This window comes from Balaenoptera borealis (genome assembly GCF_965194805.1).
Source record: "Balaenoptera borealis genome assembly, chromosome: 12".
NCBI classification, from domain to species: Eukaryota; Metazoa; Chordata; class Mammalia; order Artiodactyla; family Balaenopteridae; genus Balaenoptera; species Balaenoptera borealis.
The window spans coordinates 44,542,763-44,564,457 of NC_138869.1; the positions used below are offsets into that span (position 1 = coordinate 44,542,763).

General features: G+C 50.5%; 1 protein-coding gene across 1 annotated transcript; it reads left to right on the forward strand.

The window, feature by feature from the left end:
- Positions 1–2,756: 2,756 nt before the first annotated feature.
- Positions 2,757–16,403, forward strand: CSPG5 (chondroitin sulfate proteoglycan 5). Its single transcript, XM_082347396.1, has 5 exons — positions 2,757–2,984; positions 3,647–4,781; positions 7,584–7,772; positions 9,637–9,712; positions 15,878–16,403. The coding sequence occupies exons 1-5, from the start codon at positions 2,888–2,890 to the stop codon at positions 16,037–16,039; spliced, it is 1,659 nt and encodes a 552-aa protein (XP_082203522.1). The 5' UTR covers positions 2,757–2,887; the 3' UTR covers positions 16,040–16,403.
- Positions 16,404–21,695: the final 5,292 nt, after the last annotated feature.

The window sequence follows — 21,695 nt, forward strand, 5'->3', positions numbered from 1 at the left end:
GAACTGTGCTACTTCCTTTTGAGACTGAAGTATGCCCACAGCCACAGCAACAGGAGCAGCTGTGCCCTGGACAGCAGCCCCCTGGCGAAGTCAGTGGCTTTCTATGCACAGGGCGGCAGGCTGTAGCCATGGCAATGGGCCTTGTGCCTTCCTTGGTACTGCCAAACCCAGTGGGAACTTCAGAGGCATGCAGAAGCCATTGCCTCAAAGCATCCCTGATGCCCAAATGCACGAGACTTGAATGTGGGGACATGGGTGTAAGCTCTAGAGAGAGGTCAATTTCCCTTTCACTCTCCAGTTTCTATGCCTACCCTAGTAGCCCTTGTGCCCAGAAAAAAAAAAAAAAAAAATCACATTCATTTGACACTGTATGGTTACCGCTTTCACACGAGACAGGATACTGACTCTCCCAAGGTCACACAGATCTGATGCCGAATCCTGCTGTTGCAGTCACACTCCACTGCCTTGACGAGCTTCTGCTGTCTGTCTTGTGGAGGTGCCACCTAACCAGGTGTGCTGTGCTCGGTCCTGAAACTGCTGGTGAGATCTGCTAGGGAGGATCAGAATGAAAGTGAATGGCAACAGTTGAGTTAAAATCCCCAAATGAAGAAAGTAGTAACAGAATCTGTCTCCAGGGAAGGGAAGATGGTCATTGAGGAAGGAGATAGTTCATATTTTAACTTTATTTTATACCATGTGCTTGTTTTACTTAATTCAAAAATTGAATTTAAAAGGATATACTTAAATATTTAACAAAGTATATTAAAATGAGCTAATAAACTGGGGTAGGTAGAGCTTTAACAGAGGGATGGGAAAAGGGCCCCCATCCAGACCTTTCTTGTGAAAAACACAGGAGTGGTTGTCATGCTCTAGGCACCAAAGGACCCTTCTGTGAGGCTTCCTTCCCACAAAGACTGGCCTCAGGAAGGAGGAGGTAGGCATGTACACCAAGGTCCTCCACTCTGACAGCCATCACCCAAGAGTCAAGGAGACACAGAGAAGAAGAGCAACACAGAGACTTGTACATAAGGCCAAAAAAAAAAGCTACAGGAAAGCAGAGATGGTGTTGGAGGGTGCATTAGTGCCTCTGTGGCAACAGGCAAGTGCAAAGTCCTGCCTGGCCCTCTGCTCAGAAAAGGTTGTATTTCAAACTGGTATTTACTCTCCCAGTGGCAACATGAAGCCATGGAAAGAGCCTCGGCAAGTCTGCCCCTTTGCGGGAAGCTCCAGACCCACGGTTCTGGGGTGGGAGTATGATGGTTGCCATTCATTCATTTATGCCTCCTCCCCACCTTAGGGAGCCTCCCTCTGCACGAGGAGCTGTACACTCAAGTGTCTTGCAGTCCAATAGAGAATTGCTGTAGACAATGAGATCAGGGCCAAAGTGTCTAACTACTTGGGTCAGGCTGAGAAGGCTTCAGGGATGGGAAGGTGATAGGAACTGAGCTTTCTGAGTTAAGGAGTTTGCCAGGCAGACCTGGAGAGGAGGGAACAACCAGCACAAGCAAGTAGACTGCAGCAGATCTAGTTCCAGTGAGAGAAACGAGCTTTGAATCAAGGCAACCCCATCCAGAGACATGTACTAGAAAGAGATTAGGAGAATCTCCATCTTGGTCACTTATGTGATTCCCTAGTGACAGAAATGAGAGTTTCTCAAATACCAGAGTTGCCACATCTCGAGCAGTGACCCCAGATATCATTTGGGTTACCAGAAGATCAAGAGGCAGACAGTCGGTTTGGTGGACAAATGAGGTGACTAGGCGGTGACTCCCCAGCAAGCAGGGATCCAGAGATGAGTGGCTGTGGGCGGCAGAGTGCGCTTTGGACAGGGCCCACAGACTTTAACACGTGGCCTGGCGTCCGCGAGTCCCCAGGCTGTGATCCAGGCCGCTAGCGACTACCCACCAACCTGAGCTTTGGTGGCCCGGGACACATGGTGGGGGGGGGGGGCAATGTATCCTGGAGAGGGAGGAAGGAACCGGCATTAAAGGCCGCTCCCCAGGCTGCCCTGAGGAGGCGAGAGGGAAGGCATTGTAGCCACAGTTCCGGGAAGGCATTGTAGCCACATTTCCAGGAAGGTCTTGCCCCCTGCCCCCGGGATGCGTTCCGTCCGGCCTGGCTGTGCAAGGTCGGGGGCTTTGGCTGCAGACGGATTAGGTCTGATCCGATTAGGGCCTGGGAGGTCCACTTCGCCCCCTTGCCTGGCGCTGTCAGCTCCCGTCCCGCCCCCGTGGGGACTGGGAGACCTCCCGGAGACCCTTCTCCGCCCCGAACACAGGGTTGGCGCAGAAATCCGAGAGGCTCCGTGCCCCCCAGGTTTGGCTCACTGCCACACCGCGGGCTCGGGCTCCCGCCCCCTGCGGCCCTTCCGAGCCCCGCCCCGAGCCTGCGGGTGTCTGCGCCCCCGCCTCCTTACTTGTCGCTTGGCGGGTGGGTTCCTCGCGGGTGGGGGCCCCGTGCCAGCCCTCCACGGGGAGGGCGGGACCGAGGCCCCGCCCCGCAGGTCTCCCGCCAGTGCACCTGGCAGCTAACGCCACCCGCGGCGCTGTGCGCCTGCACCCGCGCTACCCAACGTCCGTTTGTCTCCGCATCCGGAGCCAGGGGTCTGTCTGTCCCCCTGGCAGGCGGACTGAGCAGGGCAGGCGTCAGAGCTACGTGCGGTGGGGCGGGCGGGGTGGGGGCGGCGCTGAGCGCGGCAGCCGCGGCGAGGGAGGCGGGGAGGCGCGGCGCGCCGGGGACAGCGGCGGACGGCGGTGGCGGCATGCGGCTTCTCCCGTTGCCCATCGTGGGCTGATACGGCCGCAGCACCGGCGGGAGGCGCGGCGGCCGGCGAGTCGAGGGCGCAGCCAGCCGGGCAGACCGCGGACAGCGGTCGGGACGCCGCGCCATGGGTCGAGCCGAGGGCGGGGGCCCGGGTCGGGGGCCGCCGCCGCTGCTGCTGCTTCTGGGGGCCACGCTGGTCCTCGCGACTGGGGCCGCACCGGGTAGGTACCGACAGCGACCGGGATCCCAGCAGGTCTCGCGCCCCACCCTGAGCCAGGGTCCCACTGGCTTCGGGTACAGGCGGAGTCCGCGAGCTGTGGCAAGGGGGCGGGGCAGCGCCTTACCTGCAGCCCGGGCGGGGGAAGGGGCGCACGAGGAGGTGGGGGACTTGGGGGAGGCCGAGTGGTGGGTGGCGGCCCCGACTCTGGTGTGCGGACCCAGGTGTTGGCTGGGGGAGGGGCCTGGTGGGCGGAGCCTGAGGGTGAGACTTCGGGGCGGGACCTGGAGGTGATGGGTGGGCAAGAGGATGCGAGTTCGGGGCGGGGCCCTAAGGGTGCGACTTCTGGGCGGGGCCTGGAGGTGGAGTGGAGCCCCGAGGGTAAGACTTATGCCAGGAGCTGGAGTCGGGGGCCTCCCTGGTTAGACTGCGGGTGGTGTAGGGGGCGGGGCCTGAGCGAGGAAACGTTTGGCTGGGTGTGTTCCCTGGCTTATGGGGCGGGCTCGGGGCGGGACTTAAAGATGGGGCGTGGCCTTGGGAAATCTTGAAGCTGAGGCTTAGGGCTGGCGGGGGTCTGGGAGAGCAGCCGCGGCGGGGCGGGGCGCAACCCAAGGCCCTACCACGCCCGCTGCCCTGACGCCAGGCCCCTCTCCCTCCCGCCCACAGTGCGTGAGGCGGGCAGAGCCGTCGAGGCAGACAGGCAGGTGAAGAGAGTCCTGGCATGGGAGCCGCGTGCTAACGACACGCGGGAGAAGGCCGGCCCACCAGCAGCTGGGGAAGATGAGACCTCTCGGACTGCGCCAGCCGGCGAGCGTGCCGTGGTGGGCCCTGGGGTCGGGCCAGAGGAGGCTCTGGAGGCATCGGCGGCGGTGACGGACACAGCCTGGCTGGAGGTGGACAGCCCAGGCCTGGGCGGAGTGACGGCAGAGGCGGGCAGCGGCGACACCCAGGCCCTTCCAGCCACGCTCCCGGCTCCTGACGAGGCCCTCGGGCAGTCATCGACGGCCCTCGGGCAGTCATCGACGCCCCCCGCCACCCCCGAGGCTACAGAGGCCAGCGGGCCACCCTCACCCACCCCTGGCGACAAGCTGAGCCCAGACCCTGAACTCCCCAAGGAGAGCCCCTTGGAGGTTTGGCTGAACCTGGGAGGCAGCACACCTGACCCTCATGGGCCAGAGCCCACGTACCCCTTTCAGGGCACACTGGAACCCCACACGGCGTCAGATATAATTGACATCGACTACTTCGAAGGATTGGATGGTGAGGGCCGTGGCGCCGACCTGGGGAGCTTCCCCGGGTCTCCAGGTATCTCAGAGCACCACCCTGATCCTGGGGGAGAGACCCCTTCCTGGAGCCTGCTTGACTTATACGATGACTTCACCCCGTTTGATGAGTCTGATTTCTACCCTACCACATCCTTCTATGATGATTTGGATGAAGAAGAGGAGGAAGAGGAAGGTGACAAGGACGCAGCAGGAGGCAGAGACCTGGAAGATGAAAATGACCTTCTAGTGGCCACTGAGAAACCTGGTCTGGGGCCCGGGACAGGGCAGCCCACTGGTCGGTGGCATGCTGTCCCTCCACAGCATACTCTGGGCATGGTCCCCGGCAGCAGCATCGCCCTCAGGCCCCACCCAGGAGAGCCAGGCAAGGACCTGGCCCCAAGCGAGAATGGCACTGAGTGCCGCAGTGGCTTTGTGCGACATAACGGCTCCTGCCGGTCAGTGTGCGACCTCTTCCCAAGTTACTGTCACAATGGCGGCCAGTGCTACCTGGTGGAGAACATAGGGGCCTTCTGCAGGTAAGGGTGTGACAGGCAGGTTCCCCGGGGGCTTGTCAGAGAACTCCTGGAGAGGGCATGGGAGGCTGCCTCAGCAGAGAGGGGAATGTGACAGGCACAGCTTCCCAGAGCTTGTGCATTCACGGAAGTCCCAGGTCAAGGGATAGTCACAGCAAATATTCTATAGAATTACATCTTACATGCACTTCCTGTGATCTCATCACTAGGAGAGTTTCCTCAGAAATAAGATTGTGTATTTCTTCTAAGTGTTGTGTCCTTTACCAAACCAGTAAACTATAGAGGCAAAACGAAAAGGTTTTGGGAAAGGCCTTTGCTGGCCTGAGGGCAAGTTCTTGTTGGCGAGTTCTGACTAAACTAGCAGAAGGAGTAGGCCCATAAACATACTGGGAGGAGAGATAACTGCTGACCACTCCCTCTGAGCCATGTGTGTGGCAGGAGGAAGGCCCTGTGACCCTGTGGGGCACGTGCCTGGGGTGGCACGTAAAGTCACAGTGAAGACCTTCTTGTTGGGAGCAGACCCAGAGAGCAGCCACTCAAACAGGTCAAGTCAAGCAGAGTGTCTTTCCTGGCATAGCAGATGTGGTGGGGTTTCTTGACTTTGGGTAGTGGCTTTGCCCCTTCTACCTTGATTGTTGTCTTCCTGGGGACACCCAATCCAGCATATTTTAAAGACCAGAGAGTTTAGTGTCAGAGTAAAGATATTGTCTGCAACCACCATCCCATGCCTCATCAGTAATTACCCCATACACCTGCCGTCACAGCAAGGTAGTTAACCTGCTGGAGAGCTCACTGGCTTATTCTGGAAGAAGCACAAGTCCGGGGTGACCTGGGTGGTTTGCTTGTCTCCATCCTTTACAGGCCCTAGAAGTGGCATGGACGCCTCAGATTCTTCCTGGGACTTGTTTCCACTGGTCCTAGGAGAAGGATTTCTGTAATCTGGGTGTCTCTTTTTAAAGTGTCATTCCTGATGTTTCTTTTTCTTGGTCTCTTTGGAGGTATGTGAAGAATTCAAATTTCTGTAGGTCTTAATGTTCTGGTAGAAGAATAACATACAGAATGCATAAATGCTGTGCCTTTGGCATTAAAGCTTAAGTTCCAGTTCCTTCCTATGAAGTTCTTCTTCCCTATAAATGATCATGACGTTAGCATCACTCATATAGGGTGTGTCCACACAGTTCTGATTGGAGTTGTCCAGCCATTGCCAAAAAGAGGAACTGTGATCAAGAAATTATGGCAACGAGACCTTGCTGGTTGGTTAAGGGCTACCAGAAATATGAGGAAACCCTGGGATTTTGCTCCTCAGCCTCTAGTTGGGGGGACTACAGTAATGATTTTAGCCTGGGAACTATGGAATCTCTGCAAAAATCGTTATCTTTCAACCTATTGGGGGCCTGAGTTTTCACCTTCAAAGTAAGCTCCCCATCAGAGTATGAAATTTGGAGCCCTTGCTGCCTCTGGAGAGCTAGACAGTTCCCAGAACCTCCTGGAGCTATCAGAGGACTCCCAAATGGAAGAGTAAGCGTGTCCTCACTGAGCAGCATGCCTGTACTGACCATGGATCCTCCAGTGGGTCCTGCCTCAGAAGGGCGTCACACAAGTCCACTCCAGCTCCCCTTGCGCAGCTTCCATCCCAGGATCACACTGGGCCTCCCTACCAGAGATTCCTCCTCTGGTGGGTACACCCAGGCCCAGCCCTGACTTGGAAACTGTTTTGCATTCCACTCACAGGAGGCTGCTGAGCCCTTGGTTGCAGACTGCAGCATGCCTTTGTCTCTGTCACACCGACCACTGCAGAGAAATGAGCAGAGCTATGGCAGAACTTCTCTAGAATGGTCGGTTAGAGGGATCTTCTTTCCCCGCCATCCTCCAACAGCCCCCCACGACTGCAAAGGGGCAGTTGGAAAAGAGAGAATTCCCTGCTAACCTCGTATCCCTGCCCTATTCTAGGTGTGGAGTACCTAATTCTTCCATGCAAAATTTCCCCATTTCTGGACCCCTTTCTCTTGTCTGTCATTCACCCTGAGGTTCATGTCCTCCCTCCTTTGCCTGCCTCTGTATCCTTCCACATTTTTCCTCTTTGAAGCAGCCTGGTTCCCATGGAAACAGCAATGTCACTGGAAGAGTTGGAGCCTGGGAATGTCCCAAGGGCAGGAGAAAGTCACTCAACGAAAGGACTGAAACCCACCCAGAGGGTTGATTCTCACTCTGCTTTCATGACAGTTCTCATGGTAATAGGACTGGAAGCTTTAGGGGCAGCACTTTGGGGGCTGCAGAGATAAGGGAGAATATACATCTGTCTTTGTGCTTGTCCTTGTCTGTCGCTTCCTTATTTTTCAGTGTCTGGTTAGCCACGTGAACTAGATGGGACTGCAATGCCACAAGATAGGTTTTTCACGTTGTGTAGGGCGGATCCTACTACTCTGTAGCTGTAGCTCCTGTTGGTCTTGTTTTCCATCTTTTTTTTTTCACCAGAGCCCAGGGGGGTTGGGCCGGTCTGGGGGGGTCTGGGAGAATCCTGTGATTATTCTCACTGAGGTGGAAAATGAGGGTTCCCTTCCCTCCTCGAAACTGAGTTTGCTCAGTTTCTCAGCTCCCCGGTTACCTCATTTGTGTCATGAACCTCTTCATGGAATGGTTGTAAGGACAAGGCAACAATAGCAACCATAAGGTCTGCACAGATGGGGGCCCCAAAGTCCCACTAGGAGCAGGCTGTTGAGGGCAGTCCTGGGGTCAGGGGCCAGGCCCTCACTGTGGCCACGGCTGCCAGCCCGTCGCCTCAGTCTCGCCCTGTCACCGCTGCAGGTGCAACACGCAGGACTACATCTGGCACAAGGGGATGCGCTGCGAGTCCATCATCACTGACTTCCAGGTGATGTGTGTGGCCGTAGGCTCGGCCGCCCTTGTGCTGCTCCTGCTCTTCATGATGACGGTGTTCTTCGCCAAGAAGCTCTACCTGCTCAAGACAGAGAACACCAAGCTGCGCAGGACCAGGTGAGTCTGTGACAGCCGACCCCACCCCATCTGATCCAGGGGTGTGGTCCTGAGGGTTTCTGGCACCTGCTCTCCATCCCTGGTTGTGTTTTTCATACCAAAAATTCACCCAAGCGTAACCATTCCTACACAGAATGTGCTGGAATTGCAGCAGAGGTTAAGCCCCTGTGGCACACTGCAGCTGCCCAGCACCATTCCTCACACACACACACACACACACACACACACACACACACCGCCGTATAGAAGGTGCTTAGAAAAGGTAACCAGAGTATAGCAGCTCCCAACTCTGGTCAAGTAAGTTACTGTGCTCAGTGCCCCACCCCCACCTGACTGCACCTGCTTCCTGGGTCTCTGACAGCCCGTGGCCAGCGTGAGGATTTCGCTCACAAATCAGCATGAAGTGACTCCAGCTCCCTCAGATCTGCCGTCACTCAATACCAGCTCCTCCTCAGTGAGAGGGTCTAGCACTGCAGTGCATTGCTTTCCAAACTTGTCAGCCCTTGGTCCAGGCAGAAGGGCAGAGGACTCAAGGAAGTCCTCTTTCCCCCTCCTAAGTAGAATGTGGGGGGTGGTGAGACCCCAGCCCTCACTTTCTCCACTGTGGATTCTAAGGGCCATGTGGGGATATGGAGTCTCATTTCAGCTCTTCTCTTAGCAGAGGAGTGACTGCTGTGCACATGTGAGAATCAGCATGCATTTACCCTTTAAGCCCATGCTTGAACACTCGAATGTGACCTTACACACTATGAGAGAATCACTGTGATCACTAAGCAAAGTAAAGAACCTTCTTAAATGTCACAGGAGTCACAGAAGGAGGAGACTGGAGTTCAGCTTCCTCGGGACCCAAGAGACAATTTATGCAGAACTGCCGCCCACCCCCCCTTTCAGCCTGTTGTCCAAGTAATCCCCTCCCCCTGACCCGAGACTCCCTCCAGAGAACGTGACCAAAGGACTTGCCCCGGGTCCTGGGAAAAGGACAAAACGCCATCTGTTGCTCCTTTGCTGGGTGAACTCGTGAGATGTGCAGATGCCAGCAGCTCTCTGCAGCCTTTCAGCTAACCGTTGTGGGCCTGCAAGGGCCTCTCCATTGTGCCTGTGCATTGAGGCAGCGCTGTATCTGTGCATGTGATCACAAGCCAAGACCCTTGGCTCCTCACGCTGACACCAGGGGGTTGGAGTGGTGGGGAGGGTCAGGGTGGGGATGGGACCACCGATCAGGGCTGCTGCTGATAGGAGAGAAGAAGCAGCTGCCAGGCGAGTGGAGAAGCAAGAGCTGAGGCCCAGGGAAGGGCCTCCTTCTAGGTCGTCCTCCTGTAGCTGGTTATGTGTTTTGTGCAAAACATGGCTCCCGCAGCCCTTCAGCTCAAATGCCAACTCCCTTTTTTCCCTCTGCATACCTTCTTTCTTTCCCAAGCCTGGTTACTGCTCTGAAAATGCTACATGTACCCAGTGCACTACAGATACTGCTGCAGTTTATTGATTCTAAGATACACTTTTTTTTTCACACATTAACATCTCAGAAACTGGATTGTATCTTACAGTCGCTGGCGTCTTATAACCACTGTTGGCCTGATGGCAGTCATGATGTAGTTGTAATTGTCTAGCATACACAAACGTGGTCATAGCTGTTCATATCATTGTCAGTTCTTTATCTAAAGTCTAAATGAGCCCCTTAAAGTGTGTAATAAAAACTCTAGGTGATAAGAAAGCATTGGATCATGGTTTAAATGGTAGAAGATTTTTCTTAGTGGTGCATCTGTGGCATTTGATGAAATACAGTACCTGACCCATGAAGCTTCTATCAGATTTCGCTGTGATCATTTCACTTACATTTTTCCCTTCTCTCTTCTGTCCTAACCAGCAAATTCCGGACCCCATCTGAGCTCCACAATGATAACTTCTCCCTCTCCACCATTGCCGAGGGCTCTCACCCAAATGTAAGGAAACTTTGCAACGCTCCCCATACCTGCTCCCCCCCATGCCTGTGCCTTGGCTCTCTATGATAATGTTATCTGTCAGGTAACTTGTCTTCTTCACATCTGTCCTTGTGCAGGCTCCAGCCCCTGGCCACATCTCTGGTCCACTTCAGAGTGTGGAGCCACTCTTCAGAGCTCTGAGGATCAGGATAGGGCAGGCAGTTGGGGCCGTGAAAGTGAGAATAAGGGCGTGATGGTGTACCACTTCCTGGACAAGCAAAGTTATACAAAGTACAGAAGATCTGTTTCTAGGATGACACATGATTTTTAGCTTCATCTAGGCTTTAGAAGTCTGATTTTTGTCTTTCTATTACCTATATCAAGGAGAAAGGCTCAGCTTTCATTGCTAGGGAATTTCCTGCTGGTCATTGAAGCAGATGGTGGTTGCTCTTTGGGATGAGTGGGAAAACCTCTGGGATGGCTGGAAAAACAGTGTCTTTGACACTGTTTTGAGGACCCTAAAAATGAGCAGGCTTATACACATTGGTTACGGCTGAGGTAAGCACAAAACACTTATGGTAAGGTGGAAGCATAAGTCTAGGGGTAAATCTGTCCTTAGGAGGATAGGCTCATAAATATAAGTTGAAACCCAATAAAAGGTCCCAACAGACCATTTTCTAAAGACACTGGCCCAGTGTGTTATCTGGACCAGACTAACCAGTCAAATACTGGGTACTGTCAGAATTTCAGAAATTAAGCAGAAACCATCCAAGCCTCAAATCATATCAGATCCAAACACAAGAATTCTGCACATGACACAGGCTCCATACCTCCAGGTAAATGCATCATTACACAGATAACGGAGTGAAACTAAGACTTTTCAGATGGAAACAGTGGAGTTTAAGAGGAAATTTTGAAGAAGTTCTTTGAAATAATGGGCCATAGAGTATAAGAGCTCACAGGGGCCTTCACAGTCTAGGCCAGTGCTGTCCAGAGGGACTTTCTGTGAGATAGAAAAGTTGTGTGTCTGTACTGTACACTACAGCAGCCATCAGCTACCTGTGGCTTCAGAACTCTCAGAATGTGGCTAGTGCCACTGTATTGGACAGCACAGATCTAGACCATTGTCTTCTTTTTATAGGTGGGGAAGTGTAGCCCCAGAAGGGGAAAGAGAGAATAATAGTACATGAGACCTTGATCACCAAATCCCAGAAAAGAAAAGCTTGGCCTGGTGGAGGAGGAGCAAAGGGGTCTATTTAAAATAAGAAATGAAAGAGGCCAATTCAGGATAATTTTTTAAAGTCTTTGATATAAAGGGTAGAGAAAGAACATACTTGGTATGCACCAAGATATTAATAAGTTCAAGATGGACATAATAACCAAGAGAACAACATGTCCTGTAATTGCTGAGATTGGTAACCACTTTAATCAACCCACAAGGATATAGGATGAGCCTTATCTTGGGACACCCTATCCCTACCTTACCAGGCCCCTTGCAGTGATGTGCATTTAGTTGTCAGTTATGGACTACTAGTGAATGATGGCCTGCCATGGGGTCTCTCAGGTCCACTGTCTGATCTGCCGTCTCGTACATGTGGGACAGCAGGCCTGACGCATACAGTGGTGCCTGCAGTCAGGGCGTTTGTTGTCCATGGAGTGCGAGGGTCCTTAGCAAAGTTTCTGACTCATGCATTTCTGGCGCCCTTGTTATGTCCACCTTTCCTCTTCACAAAGATGGAGGGGAAAGAAACAGCTCCTCTTGGAGGCCTTGGTTGCATGAGCCAATACAAAGGTTTCCAGTTCTTGGCTGAGCCAACTTTGTGAAAGCAAGGCATTTGTCCATGAAAGCTGCCACTGACCTTGAGTTCAGAATATGGCAAAACGGAGGGGCTTCCCTGGTGGCGCAGTGGTTAAGAACCCGCCTGCCAACGCAGGAGACACAGGTTCGAGCCCTGGTCCAGGAAGATCCCACATGCCATGGAGCAACTAAGCCCGTGCGCCACAACCACTGAGCCTGCGCTCTAGAGCCCGCGAGCCACAACTACTGAGCCCGTGTTCCACAACTACTGAAGCCCACCCGCCTAGAGCCCGTGCTCCCAACAAAAGAATCCACCACAATGAGAAGCCCAAGCACTGCAACGAAGAGTAGCCCCCGTGCGCCGCAACTAGAGAAAAAAGCACGTACGAAGACCCAGTGCAGCCAAAAATAAATAGATAAATAAATACATTTTTAAAAAAAGAATATGGCAAAACAAAAACGGAATGGAGCAGGGTGGTCAGCCGTGGTAGACGCCGCCTGAGAAGGGCCGTGGGGTTGTCTGCGCAGCACTCGGGGCATCCGTCCGCGAAGTCGTGCTCTCTGGCTCCTCTTGGATCTTGAGGGCCATTTCCACCTGGCATCCTTCCCTCGGCTTATGCCCCAGGACACATCCTGTCCTCTCTGCCAAAGCTCTGAGCATGTGAGGGGGTGACTCTCCTGTCCAGCAGGCGGATTTTCTACAAACTCCATCTCGAATTCCCTCCACCCAGCCCAGAAGTCAGACTCGGTCATAGTCAAGATCTTGTGGGCATTGACAGTTAAGACAGTTGCCACTTTATGATGAAGTGGAGCCCTAACCCTTGCTTCAGCCACCCCAGTGATTGCTTACAAGCGATGCGAGCAGCAGGATGAAAGTGAGAAAACCTCCAGCTGAGCTAGGAGCTGAAACGAGGGCACCTGAGTCAAGCCTGCTCATTTAGTCTCCCCATCCCTCTCCCTTCACCCCTCAAATTTCCTTGTTGGTTTTGGCATCTCCTAAAATTTTGGAGAGTTTTATTTATCTTAGTAGAGGGGTTATTTCTTTTACATAAGTCAAGGAGATTGAATGGGTCATTTTCCTACCCAGTTTCAGTAATCTCTGTAAGCCACACTCTGAAAAGATTTCAAACAAACAAACAAAAAAAACCCATGCTGCTTTGGGTCTGGTGGGGGAAGGGTCCATCGCTGGTGTCTGTGTAGGGGGCACGTCCCTTTCCTCTGCTACATGCATCGCTCTGTGCTGCTCCTCGCCTGGGCCCTCTGGACTGACCTGGGGCCCTGTGGCTGGTGAGCCAGCGGCCGAGCGCGTGTGAGTCTTCTGGAGCTGAGCAGCCAGCCTAGGAAAGGAACTTCGGGAGGAAAAGGAAAAGCCCGAAGCTCCTCAGTCCCTGCTGTGGAGGTTTGCCGTTTTCCAGGAGGAATGGCAAGTGTGTAGGAAGCCGGGCGCTCTCCAGCTGCACAGAGTGAGTGAAGTCACCTGAACTCCACGGGCAAACTGCCCAAGTGCTGAGAGCCGCCCTGTTGGTTCTCACAGCTGTGTTGTTAGAGCGATGCCATGGCTGTAACTTGGTCCTCCTGCGATTTGACAGACCTTCCAAGATGTCCCTTAGTGTTTCCCACCGCCATCCCACCCCCCAATTTAAACCTTTCTTACTTCCCAGTCTCTGTTTCTTCCATGTATTTGGTAAAACACTGACTGCCCGCCCCATTCTGATAGAGGCTTGTTTCTGGACAAGTAGGCGTCCAGGCCTGAACCCCTGGCTGAAGGATGCCCATGCGGCTGGGGCAGAATGCCAGAAATAGTTCCCAGGACACAGCCCAGAGGGAAGTCCAGTTCCCTCTGGATGAGGGACTTCCACCAAATCAAAGGCACATAATCCTTCTGCTGGGGGATTCAGCAACCCTAGGCTTAAGAGGATGGAGTTCTGAGGGGAACACTTGGACTAGGATAGCTCCATCTTGGTCTAGACACGCCCTCACCCGTTCTACATGTTGAAGGTACTTAGCTCATCTCATAGCATTGTCTGGATACCTGTGTTCCTTATTTTTAGGATCTACTTCTTCCTCCCATTGACCCAGAAGGCAGCTTTCTCATCTGTCCAAATCCCATAAGCCCTCACGGTGCCAGTTTTAATTTGGGTCCCCACCTTCATGGCATCACAGTTTTGATGCCCAGGTCTATAAGACTCACTAAATCCACTTTTTTCACATTATGAGAATATCCCTGTGCCCCTGTATCCCCCCAAGGTGTGTGTGATGGGGCGGGAGCGGGGGCAATTATCTTGAAAAACATGAAAGTGAGTTCCACGCTTGTAAGAGGAGAGGTGAGTACAGGCCATCCTATTTTGCTTCAAGTTTTGCTGTGATCCAAAGTCCATTCTACTCAGGGTCTCAAGCAATCATGCCCAGCGTCTCCCCCGACACGATACAGAAGTTCTGCCTCATTCTGCTTCCCTCTCTGTAAAAAACCTGTGTGTGTGTGTGTGTGTGTGTGTGTGTGTGTGTGTGTGTGTACAAAATACACAATATATCAGGGCAATCTTTCCATCTCGGCACATATACATTTATGCCATTGAACAGTTTTCTCTAAACCTCTGCGAGCAGTGGTGGAAAATACCAAGTGCCTCTGCGTGCTGTGCGCAGCTGCCTTGCCTGAAACCTGCCTCAGCACAGAATGAAGTTCATTTCCTCTTGTGCTTGTCTCACTGGAAATGGGGAACATGTGTTCCGCTGTTGTCTGTAAATTACTCCTGAGGTCTCTGAAACTCTATCAAATTGTTCTGTTCAAGCCGGTCTTCTGGGAAAGTGCTAAGTGAGGCTGAAGCAAGGGGCAGGTAACAGTGATTTCTACATGCACAGTACGTTTAAACACCCGTAGCATCCGATGTAGCCCTGGAGCCTTTCCCTACTTTCCAACTAGTCACTTGCCTGACCTAGTGCCATTATGGGTCAAACTCAGTAGCGGGGAGCATGGACAAGAGCTCACAGTTTTTTGGGTTTTTTAAAATTTATTTTATTTATTTGTTTATTTTTGGCTGCGTTGGGTCTTCGTTGCTGTGCGCGGTCTTTCTCTAGTTGCGGTGAGCAGGGGCTTGTCTTTGTTGGGGTGTGCGGGCTTCTCATTTTGGTGGCTTCTCTTGTTGCAGAGCCTGGGCTCTGGGTGCACAGGCTCAGTAGTTGTAGCTCGCAGGCTCTAGAGCGCAGGCTCAGTAGTTGTGGCGCACGGGCTTAGTTGCTCCGCGGCATGTGGAATCTTCCCGGACCAGGGCTCGAACCCGTGTCCCCTGCATTGGCAGGCGGATTCTTAACCACTGCGCCACCAGGGAAGCCCAAGCTCACAGTTTTGTGGAGAATGCCCTGGTCCTTAAGCATGATGAGTACCTTGAATTTTGGTTAAAGCAAGAAAGGTCTGAGCTAGCTGATCAGATAGGGACGTTTCCCTTCTTGCCATCCATGAACCTGCCTGGGTAGCTACACGACCTCTTTGATCAGCACAGTTCCAAGCACTTGAGAAAGAACTGAGGCCCACTGAGTCGCACAGGGTAAAATCCCCTCAGGTGGTCCTAAAGGAAAAGAGTAGTGGGAAGGCAGGTGTTGCTGTAAGAGCTCTCTGAATGCAGAGCCGGAGCACTGTGTACTGGTGTGGGTTTCCTGAAAACCTTTAACAAATTCAGTTCAGGTTCAGGAGCTTGTCATAGGGCTGCAGGCAGCACACTTGGATAGGCAGGAGGGCACGGGTACCAGTCAGAGATGGGTTGCGAACCAGCAGCACAGGGCTTGGATTGAGGAAACACCTTGTAAGTTAGCATCTTTTGGTAGATAAATTCTGATAGGAAGAGGCTCACACTTCTCCAGCCTCTAGTCAGAGAACATATATTTGCTGTGGGGAGAGAGGCCCTAATTTTGCCAGGAACAGCTCTGCACCTGACCACAGTCCAGTTTGTGCCCCACTGAATACACCGACAAGTCATGTTCCTGATCAAGACCTTTTTGTGAGAGCAGAACTCAACAAGATGGAGGGCCGTGTGAAGAGGGGCCAGGCAGAGCTCACCAACAGGTGAGGCTTTAGAGGGACCAGGCCAAGTATTAAAAGGGACTGTTTCTCCCCAGTCTCTGCCAAAGAGAAAACCTCAGACTGGCCTAAGTTAAAGGTATTTGTAATGCAATTACCTGTCAAGTTTTCATCTATATCTGGCCAGTGTTTTTGAGAATGATGTTCCTAAAAAGTAGCTGCTAATGAGTCTCTTTGGTTCATTCATGTCTCAGAGCTTTCTTCCTTTTTTCAGTTATGATTCTTTCAGCCAAATTGAAAAATCTGAGATGTTATTTGATCCCTCTACCCACTGTCTCCTTCCCACCCCTCCCTCACCTTTTTTTTCCTCTTTCAGGATGATTCTAGTGCTCCCCATAAAATCCAGGAAGCTCTCAAGTCCTGCCTGAAAGAGGAGGAGCCATTTAACATTCAGAACTCCATGTCGCCCAAACTCGAGGGTGGCAAAGGTGACCAGGCCGACTTGGAGGTGAATTGTCTTCAGAACAACTTAACCTAAAGCAGAGCAAGAAGAGAGGAAATGGGAGCGGGGTGGGGGTGGGGGGCAGGGGAAGAAGAATTATCTCCTCTTGTACAGAGTATTTCTTGTAACCATTTGTTAAACTCCTTTCTTTTTTCTGATCTCATGGCATGCTTCGGTGTATTTTGTACAGGAGGGAAAAAACACAAAATATGAAAAGAACCTAAAGAGAATTGCATACATTGGATTGTTTTGTCTGTGCTGTCTGTACATTGCTTCTGCTGCTGTGATTTCTAAACCTATGCTGTTATTTCAACTGACTTTTTTTTTGTACTTTGACCCACCTTTTTTTGAAATACCAGTAAAAAACAAAGTTCTTGAAATAAAACTTTTTAAAAAGCCATTTTCCTGATGTAATTTTTTCTACTCCCTACCCCTTCTTGTTAGTTTGAGTTGAATTCTTCCCTTCATTAAAGATGTGTATTTATACATGTTTGAAATCCCAGAAATGGTCTATGTATTAGTCTGCTTGAGCTGCCATAACAAAATACTACAGACTGGGAGTCTTAAACAACAGACATTTATCTTCTGAGAGTTCTGGAGACTGGAAGTCCAAGATCAAAGTGCCAACAGAGTTGGTTTCTGGTGAGGCCTCTCTTTCTGGCTTGCAAACAGCCACCTTCTTGCTGTGTCCACACATAGCCTTTTCTCTGTGTGCATATGGAGAGAGAGAGAGCTCTCTGGTATCTGTTCCTCTTTTTATAAGGACACCAGTCCTATTGGATTAGGGCCCTACTCTGATGACCTCATTTAACCTTAATTACCTTATCTCCAAATACAGTCACATTAGGGGTTAGGGCTTCAACATGTGATATTTGGGGGGACACAATTCAGTCCATAACAGTCTTTAACACTTATTGTTAAGAATACTCTTTCCTTCTTTTTTCTTTTTTTTTAAATTTTTTTAAAAAATTATTTATTTATTTTATTTTTGGCTGCGTTGGTCTTCGTTGCTGTGTGCAGGCTTTCTCTAGTTGCAGCGAGTGCGGGCTACTCTTCGTTGCGGTGCGCAGGCTTCTCACTGTTGTGGCTTCTCTTGTTGCGGAGCACGGGCTCTAGGCACGCGGGCTTCAGTAACTGTGGCACGCGGGCTCAGTAGCTGTGACTTGTGGGCTCTAGAGCGCAGGCTCAGCAGTTGTGGCGCATGGGCTTAGCTGCCCCGCGGCATGTGGAATCTTCCCGGACCAGGGCTCGAACCCGTGAACCCTGCATTGGCAGGCGGATTCTTAACCACTGCGCCACCAGGGAAACCCTATCTTTCCTTCTTTCATAAATATTTATTCAGCACATAGTCAGCCAGGTGTTATGCTAGATGCCAGGAACTCTAGATGAATAAGATAGACCCTAACCTCAAGAAGTTAATGGTGTACTTGAGAAACAGTCTTATAAACAAATAATTATAATACAGTGTGTCAATACTTAATAGAGGTATATACAGAGCTGTGAGAGTTGGAGTTATGAATTCAGAAAGGCTTCAAGGAGAGAGGTTTAAATTGGACTTTGAAGGATGAGGGGGCATTTTTCAGGAAGATACAGGAGAAGACATTCAAGGCAGAGGGAGAATACTCACAGGAAAGTCGTGCTATGTGACTAGAGATTGTGAGAGAGAGAGGTCTTAGGTGATGAGGTTGGAAAGGGCAATTTAGGACAGATTGCCAAGGTAGACAATGGTAAAGGCAGAGAGAATGGGGATTGTAGCAATCCAGGCAACATATGAGGATGGATTAGAGAGAGTGTTAAGAGTTCAAATAGCCAGAATTACTGACTACTGGTGGGGAGAGTTTTCTAGAACTTTGCCTGTGTTCAATCTGTGATAATTCCAATAACTGGAATCCCCGTGAGTATGTCTCTTTTGCCTAATTTCTGCTGATTCCCCCTGATTTGTCTCCTCTTGTGCCTCATTATTTTTTATTTTGTGCTGGACATTGTATTTGAAAAATTGTTTATTGAGATTTTCAGACCTAGGATGACTCTTCCTTTAGAGGGGGTTTTTGTTTGCTTCTGTCACATGGCCGGGGCACTAGAATTCTGAGATCACATTATTCCAGATTCAAAGTTGGAGATTTCCTGGCCACTGAAGGCAGACTGCGGACCTATCAGATTGTGCAAGGGCTGGTTTGCTTTTGGTTCATCCTTACCCCTTAGGGCACAATCGTCTGGGGTCTCAGCCCAAAACAGGCCGTGGTTTATCAGTGTCCCACCTTTGGTGGACCCTGAACTCCAACACCCCCCGACCCCCAACCCTGCAAGACTTTCAGAAACACACAGCTCGTTCTCTTAGTCACCTCTTCCAAATGGGCAAGTGCCTCCAGGGAAAAGTGACCCTGAATGCTGGGCCTACCTGTCTGGATTCCTGTCCTCTCTGGGATGTCAGCCTAGCAATTCTTTAGAATCTTGTTTGCTTGTTGATGCTTTTAAGATGTTTGTACAGCCTTTTGATTGTCCTTAGTGGAAGGGTTGGTCCAATTCACCTAGTCTCCCATTTACTGACAACAGAAGTCCTCTGTTTTCATCTTGGGACTCTTGCCCAGATGGCATTCCACTGGTGCCATGAGTTCAGTCTGCTCCTTGCTATTCGATAGGGCTGCATATTGGGATTGTTGGCCTGTGTGTATTATGGTTTCGTAACCTGACCCATATCCACTTTGGGAGGTTGGCATGGTTCTGCTTAGGACTTCCTGTAATCTCTGATTTAGGGGACAGACCTGTGTTTCATGGATAAGCACCTCTGGATCGTTCACAAGGAGGCCCAATCAAGAGGGATTGTATGTGAAAGCACTTTGTAAATTCTAAATCCCATCCAGACACAAGGGTTTGTTAGTATTGTGTTTGTTTTGTTTTTCCCACAAGAACATTATGAAATGCAGATCAAAGCCCTTGGCCCTATCCTACCTTCATAGCACATGCAGGAGGGATAGGAAAACCCAGATCAGAAGGCAACAGGAGATAGTGCAGGCCTAATGAATAGACTTACCTCGTGTTGCCAAGAGTCTTTGACCCAAAGAAGGGGCTGACGTGTTGGAATAGGATATATTGATGTGTATCTGTGCCGGCCCTCTTTCCTGCCTTGTGCTTGTGCTTCTCGGTGCTTATGCTCCATGGGGCCGGCAAGCATCCTCTCTGGGGACCTCCAGCTCTGCTGTTCCCTCCCTCATCTGCGCCCACAGTAATTGCCTAGCACTGAGACATCCCCCTTCAGCATCCCCCTTGGTGCTTTTTATTTTTTAGAGGATAGTCCCTGGAGACCTTCTTTGTGCTTTTTTCCACCCCACTCCACAGCTTGCCCTGTGTCCTTCTCGCTAAAGAAAGGACAAACTGAAAATGTGGGTAACTTAGGCAGCATGGAAGGAAAATCATTAGTCTGGGGAGCCTTTCAGCACTGATGGGTCGTTTCACTTGGGAGACGTGTACGTGCGATGCTGAACCATCCGTTGATACAAGGTGTATCCTTTACACACGTGGCACACCTGTGTTAGTTTCCTGGGGCTGCCATAACAAATTACCACAAACTGAGTGGCTTCAAACAGCAGAAACGTATTATTCTCTCACTGTTCTGAAGGCTAGAAGTCTGAAATCAAGGTGTCAGCAGGACTGTGCTCCCTCAGACAGCTCCAGGGAAGAATCCTTCGTTGCCTCTTCCTAGCTTCTGGTGGTTGCCAGTAATCCTTGGCATTCTTTGGCCTGTAGTTACTCCAGTTTCTGCCTCTGCCTTCACATGGTTGTCTTCCCTCTGTGTGTGTCTTTGTCTCTGTGTCTTCACAAGGCCTTCTTATAAGGACACAAGTCATTGGATTTAAGGCCCACCCTAATCCAGTATGATCTTGTCTTAACTTGATTACAAATGCAGAGTCCCTATTTCCAAATAAGGTTACACTCACAGGTACTGGGAGTTAGGCCTTCAACATACCTTTTTGGGGGGGACACATTTCAACCCACAAACACACCTTACTATTTACAGCACACTTTCAGATTCGTGTTCTCATCACATCCTCACCAGAGCCTGGAGACCAGGCCTTAGGACAGGCAAGCATCAGCGACAGTATTAGAAACCAGACCTTGAACTTTTTCAGTCCTTTCCTCTGTATGACATCACACTGTAGACACTATATTTACAGTTCCTTGTCCTTTCTCATATCATTTATAGAAATAAAAAAGTTATCCTGTACTCCAAAAAACAACACTACACGCCAGACTCAGGGCTAGAAGGTCTCTCCATTTAGGAGTCAAGTGACCTCTCTGAACCTCAAGTTCTTCACCTGTAAAATCCCTATCTTTTAACAGGACTACCTGGGCATCAGGGATAGAGCAATGACAAAAACGGACAAAAAGCCCTGCCTGGTGGAGCTTACTTCCCATGTCACGGGGTCATACGAGGTAAAGTATGTGGAGGGATTCTGAGACACAGAAGGGGCTATACAAAACCACCTTCAGGCCCAAGGGAAAGGGTGAGTCCCTGCAGGGGGGTGAAGGCGGCTTTACTGAGATGTGTAAGTACCACCACTGCTGAGAACTGTAGCAGAGGCTCTTCCCTCAGCACAGGTACCGGAGAGGCTTGGGGGAAGAATGTGGGGCTCCGCTAAAGCAACCTTGGAAGTAATTTTGTCTCCTGAGTGTGTTACAATGAGATTCTGCAAAGTACATGGGAGCAAAGATATGCATAGGTACCCGAAGAGATCAGATGGCCAGCCAGACTCAGCAGTACTCTGGCCGAAGGTTTATCAAAGCCAAGGAAGAATGTGTCCATCCGAGGGGTTAGCCTCCTGGTACACGTGTCCTGCAATTCTGAGGTGTATACCTAGGAGCAGAATTGCTAGGATGGAATTTAGCCTGTCTTTACCTTAACAAGATAATGTCGAAAGTGCTTGTTATCAACTAATAACTCCCACCAACAGTGGAGGAGAGTTGCTTTGCTCCACATCCTTGCCAAAACTTGATATTGTCACACATTTTCAATTTTAGCCATTTTTATAGGCTCCCTCATGGTGTGTAATTGTGATTTTAATTTGCATTCCCTAATTATTAATGAAATGGCACCCCTTTTCATATGTTTATTCATCATCTATATTTCTGCTTTTGTGAAGCACCTGTTTAACTCTTTAGCCAATTTATCTGTTAGATTATCTCTTCCTTACTGATTCCCGGGTATTCTTTTTTCTTAATTTTATTGAAGTATAGATGATTTACAATGTTGTGTTAATTTCTTCTGTACAGCAACATGACTCAGTTATACATATATATTCTTTTCCATATTCTTTCCCATTATGGTTTGTCACATGATATTGAATACAGTTCCCTGTGCTATACAGTAGGACCTTATCTCCATTCTATATATAATAGTTTGACAGGCATTCTTTATATATCCCATTTATGAGCTTTTTATTGGTCCCGTGTGTTGCAAATATCTTTTCCCACTCTGTGTCTTGCAGTTTCATACTCTTCATGTTAACTAAGTTAATATTAAAGTTAATTTTTAAATTTTTTTTTTTTTTTTTTTTTTTTTTTTGGCCACGCTGCATGGCTTGCAGGATCTTAGTTCCCCAACCAGGGATTGAACCCATGCCCCCTGCAGGGGAAGTGCAGAGTCCTAACCACTGGACCACCAGGCAATTCCCTTAAAGTTAATTTTTATGAAGTC